This window comes from Nicotiana sylvestris, chromosome 8 (assembly GCF_000393655.2).
Source record: "Nicotiana sylvestris chromosome 8, ASM39365v2, whole genome shotgun sequence".
Classification (NCBI taxonomy): domain Eukaryota; kingdom Viridiplantae; phylum Streptophyta; class Magnoliopsida; order Solanales; family Solanaceae; genus Nicotiana; species Nicotiana sylvestris.
Genome location: NC_091064.1, coordinates 59,918,378 through 59,924,270, shown reverse-complemented (window position 1 = coordinate 59,924,270; position 5,893 = coordinate 59,918,378). Strand labels below are relative to the sequence as shown.

At 35.2% G+C, this 5,893-nt stretch overlaps 1 protein-coding gene across 1 annotated transcript; it reads left to right on the top strand.

The window, feature by feature from the left end:
- Positions 1 to 3,140: 3,140 nt before the first annotated feature.
- Positions 3,141 to 5,680, top strand: LOC104249254 (protein transport protein Sec61 subunit beta-like). Its single transcript, XM_009805635.2, has 2 exons — positions 3,141 to 3,244; positions 5,281 to 5,680. The coding sequence occupies exon 2, from the start codon at positions 5,283 to 5,285 to the stop codon at positions 5,532 to 5,534; it is 252 nt and encodes an 83-aa protein (XP_009803937.1). The 5' UTR covers positions 3,141 to 3,244; positions 5,281 to 5,282; the 3' UTR covers positions 5,535 to 5,680.
- Positions 5,681 to 5,893: the final 213 nt, after the last annotated feature.

The window sequence follows — 5,893 nt, the reverse complement described above, 5'->3', positions numbered from 1 at the left end:
AATCGAGAGTGCATATCTTGGATGGATTCGTCATCCTTCATTCTGAAGAGCTCATATTCAGTGGTGAGCATGTCAATTTTGGATTGCTTCACCTGTGTTGTTCCCTTGTGAGCTGTCTACAAGGCTTCCCATATTTCTTTTACTGATTGATATGCCAATATCCTGTTGTATTCATCAAAACCTATCCCACAAACGAGAATTTTCTTTGCACGAAAGTTCTTCTTTATGGCCTTTCGATCAGCATCATTGAATTCCTTCCTCGTCTTGGGAATGGCTACAGCTGAGTCACCAAGGTTCTTGGTAGAGACAAAGGGTCCGTCACATATGACATCTCATAACTTAGAATCTTCAGCCATGATGAATTCGTGCATCCTAGTTTTCCACCATCCATAATACTGTCCATTGAACCTAGGTGGTCTGTTAGTAGACTGGACTTCTTCAAAGTTTGGAGGAGCAGCTATGAGGATCCTTTCTAGGTGTTAACCTGATAGAAAGAACCTGCTCTGATACCAATTGATAGAATATGAGGGTCCACCAAACTCTATAGAGAACCAGGTTCTCTATCAGGTTCAACAGAACACACACACCGCAGTAAATAATTGACAAGAGGAATTTTACGTGAAAAATTCTCAGCTCAACTGGATTAAAAACCACGACCTACCCTTGTAGGATTTTAACTTCACTACTGAGCAACTTTTAGATTACAACCTATGCAACCTAGGAATTAACCTCTTAATCCCACACTAACTTGTAATACTCTATTACAAGACACTTTGTAATAACTCTATTACAAAGACTTTTATAACTCGACTAACTCTAGCCAAGACTCAAACATGAAGTTTTAAGATTTACAAAGGGTTTCCTACATATTGCTTCTTAGTAAGCTAAGTAGGAGTTACAAGTAATAACATTAACAAAGTTACAACTCAACTAAGGACATACAATAACTCGATGTGGGAACTGGACCGCAGTTGTTTTGTTCTTTGTTCTTGAAGCACTTGAGAGTTTCTTGCTGGATGATCACTTGAGAGAGCTTGAGTGAAAATTCCAAGTGTTCAAGTGAAGTGTTTTACCTTCCTTGATTATATTAATACATGTATGACATCACTTATAATGATGTAAGCAAGGTAGGTAAATAGTCTTCCACAAAAAAGTTGACTGCTGCACTGTTCATGTACTGTAGCGTGTGCAGGCAGCAACTTTTCCAGCTAGAGAGTTGACTTCGTACAGTCACCTCGGGAACTGGTAGGGACTTGTTCCCTCAGTTGTTCCTTCTAGTCTGAGGAGTTGAACCATAACCCAAACTGGAACCTTGTGATCTTAAGGTCTTGTAAATGTGTAACAGGTTCCATATCTTGTTCTAGATAGTAAGTTTGTTAGATCATCAAAACATAAAATAAATACTTATGACCAAGGTACTTGTAACCTATCATAATGTGATGAACAATTATGGCCCTTGGGCTAATTGCATTTGAACCAACTGAACAAAGCTATTGAAAGTATTAACTGAGCAACGGAGCTTGCAAGAGATAAAAATGTGATATATTGTTTTGATATGCGTGAATGTCAGATCATTACAAATGATTAAGACCCTCTTTATATAGTAGAGGAATCCTATCTATTGTATAATTCTAAATACAGAAAAAATTCCATGATTAGCTAAATAACCATTTTTGATTTGATCTGTTCCGGGATCTCCGTCATGATTCTCGACCCGTCACGGATATCTCGCATTTCTGTTATTATGCTATCTTCGGTCTCGCTCGACGCCTATCCCGTTTGGTCTCGATCATCACCGGTCTCGATCTTGACAGGTACTTCGAATCCTGAACTCAATACTTTATCATCATGTCTCGATCTGACATACTACGGGGCAGATCCTCGACCTATCCCCCTGGTCCCGGTTAATTTGTGAAATCGGGTGGGCCCGATTTTTACTGTATACAGAATCCTTCCCCTACAACAAACTTAGTTTGGAATGTATGAGATTCTGAAAAAGAAGAAGGTATAATTAGAGAGCACTTGAAAAAAAATGCTATCCATTTGAATAAAAATCTTGAAAAGAAAAATAAAGATAAAAATATCTTGTTTTGAAGGATTCACTTTCAGTATTATTTTAATTAATATATGTGGTTACTGGGTTGGGTCGTTCCTATTTTGATTGGATTATTATTTATTAGACTAAAAATAAAAAATAAAAAAATAGTGAAATAAGAAAATACTGGAGTACTAAAAAGTTGTATTTTCGGTCATTATGATATTTTTTGCGAGTTAATAAAAGTTTTATGATTTTTGTATGAGAAAACGTAGTTCTATGACTTAAATGGAAAAAAAATCATAGTTATATGATTATTTGTGAAATTTATCCGAAGATGTGTAACCATCTATAATTGGCCGGCTTGATAGAGTTGAGTGCCAAATCTTATTTAGGTCTCGTGATATTGAGTGCTATTTACTTCCTGAGGTTGGCAGTTTGAATTGCTCTCCAGAATGTAATTTGCTTTTCATGATGATCTGAATTCAATTTTGTCATCGTGTTTGTATTAGTGATTGAGACATTCAAATTGATATTTGGTTTTGTTGCTGTCCCGCTGATTTGTTGTATGAAGAGTTGAAAACGCAGCAGCAATTGTTATGCAAATTGATAAACTTATATTAAAATTATAGTGAACCGTAACGAATTACTTTATTGTGTATAATTGATAGACCGAATACTGAAGTACTAAATTGAAATTCTTAAATATCTTACCGAACTACATATATCATGACACATTTGAGATTTCAAGTATCAAAAAATTTTCTTTCTTAAATTTAATTTATAATTAAACCATACCACATAATTAAAAAAAAAAAAAGGAGTGCGCAATTAACAAATCTAATAAAAATATATTTTATTAATAAATTTTATGAGGACAACTCGAAGTATTTCTTGATTCTTGTCCCTAATTTATTTTCCTTAAGTCGCGGGCTTTGCGTAAATTTTTAAATCCAGTTTGTTACAGTTTCGTCTTCAGCTTTCACATATATCAGACGTGTGATTTTTCATTTCCGTGTGATATACGTGTCACGAGATGATTGGCATCTTCTATGTGGCTTCCTCTTAACATAACGACTCAAGATTGAACCAAACCCTTTACAAAAGAAGGGTCAAAACTTTCTCTTCCATTTTTGTCTCTCTCTCTCTCTCTACAAACCTAATACTACATCGGAGATACAGATCTAAAACATCTCCAAAAATCTAAAAGTTAGTTTCTCCTCTCTAATCTCTCTCAATTGTAATTTTGAATTTTCTTATTTTTTTTGCTGATTTTTCATGCAGATTTATCTTCTTCTTCTTTTTCACATGCAGATTTATATTTATCTACCTATATATGCTTGAATAGTTTCTTATGTGTGTGCATGTGAGTGGTGAAAATTTGAGTTTTTTCTGTTTGCGATAGTTGTAAATTCGAGTAATTAATGTTTGACTGAGATTGAAATTTGGAGGATCTCTAAAAACTGAATTGCAGATCGTATGATTCTTTTATTTGTTATAAGATTTCATACTTGTGGAGCAGCGAGGGCTTTATTTAATATTTAGATTTTCCCCCCAGAAATTAATTAACCTTTGACGGAGATATAGAATAAGATTAGCTAATTACTTTAGTTGGCGATGTAATCGGTTTCTTATTTGAGGCAAAAGAGTCAAATTATTAACATTAATTCCCTTACACTGTAATGCTGAATGGTTACTATATCCTGATTGTGGATATATAAGGTGCTCTAGCTCTATGCGGATGTAGCATTACAGGGACGGGTTCAATTGAAACCATAACTTTCGACGTGGAACATAAATATATGTGTAAAACTCCACTCAAAGTGCAACAAATAGTAGATATGAACTCATAGCTTTAAAAACGTAATGGATTCAATACTAAGAATTTTAAAGATTGAGTCATATAGTTTAAATCCTAGAGTTGCCTCTGTCTATCATTTGTATTAAAGAAACAAATGCTTCCATAAGTGACGGATATAAGATGGTGAAAGGCATTTTCTTTTTTGATAACCGTGGTATCTGGGCCAGCTTGCGCGCACCTCGACAGGGTAATGGTGAAAGACATATATGCAGTGGGGTTTTCACTTAACTAGATGTTATGAATTTAGTAGCTCCTGCAAACGGCCATTACTTTCTTTCTTAAATATTCACTTTGGATGTTTGACTTGTATATTTATTAGTAGTTTTGCATATGGCTCGTAAAGCATGAGTATACTAGGATTTCAAGAAAAATCATGTTCATTATAAAAATTAAAGTTTAAACACTCTTATTACTGAAGGGATGGTTGATGGTTGAGTAGTTAAGGTGTAGAAGTAACAATTTAGTGATCTCAGGTTCAAATTCCAACACTTAATGTGAGCTCATCTGCTTTAGCTTTGGTAGGCAGGTTGGGCTTGTAAACTATAGCATGTTGTTCATTAAAACCACTGAATAGAACTCCTAGAACTAAGTGAGACCAGGAAATGCCTATACGAGGCAGAATTATTGCCTAATCAGTTTCCCTGTGTACTAGGAAATGCCAATACGGGGCAACAGTGTTGAATGGCCAATGAACTTTCTCTAAATAAATGGTGAAGATGATGGTTTAAAACATTGTATAGGATAACTGAAACTCATATATGAATGTGTTAGCTTCAGTGTAGAACCAATAGACAATTTTTGTTGTATCGAAATTTGATACGCATAATATCTTAAGCATTCCTCCTAATTTTAGTACCTTCTCTTCCTAATTAAGAGTCCTAATTTGTCTCTTCTAGTCAAATTGTCTGCACTTTAGGAGTAATATTTTCCGTATCCTTTGAGATTCAAAAAATGCTAGATAAGTATTTAACCATATACAAATGACCAAATATTTAAGTTTTATTCTTCAAATACCAGCAGTTTGAGATTGATGTATGGTGATTCAATGTAATAGACCATAAAAGGCAAACTAGGATAGTTTAATTTGGTCAAAGGAATAGTTTTTAATCCATTGATTTCTGAACTCTTCAATTGGATAAAGTTACACGGTAATGCTTGTAACATGTTTAAGGAGGAATTTAACAACGCATGAGTGCCTGTATTGTAAATTTCTGCTTATCAATTGATTATGCTTGTTTTATGTTATTATTACTTAATTATTTTTCTTGCTTATTCCCTGGGTTTGAGCATTTGCATTACTGACCTGTTGAGTGCATTCCGAGATCCTCTGTTTTGTACCTCATCTAAAGTTTTTGCTTCTTTTTTTTTTCAACATGATGATTAGAAATGGCATTGGGTGGAGGTGGTCCACAGAGAGGTACTGCTGCAGCCTCTGCTGCCAACCTACGGCGCAGGAGGACAACTAGTGGTGGAGCTGCTGGAGGAGCCGGTGGTACTATGCTTCAGTTCTACACTGACGATTCCCCAGGACTCAAGATTTCTCCTAATGTTGTGCTTGTGATGAGCATTGGTTTCATAGCTTTTGTTGCACTCCTCCATGTCATGGGTAAGCTGTACTTTGTCCGCAAGGAAGGGTAGAGAATTTCAATATCCCGTTTTCCTCTCAAGAGAATTGGGTGTCAACTGATTGAGAATTCGTCTAAGACAAACTGAACTGATAGACTTACCTTTTTTGATTTTCCTGTACTGTAACGAGTTTATAGAAAATTTCAAGTTCTGAGTTACTGGTTTTTCTATGTTGTTTCGACATCTAGAAAGAATAGGACGTACCGAGTTATGTTTCGTTTACCCTTGATTGGACTTGTATTCTGGTTTCTCAGTATAGCTCTCGTAGAATTAGGTAGGAAGATTGGATGCATGTTGATAATTTATAAATGATTCTAAAGAGCTGAGACAGATAATTCTAAAGCCGTGCTGAAGGTACGAACCCCTAGGAG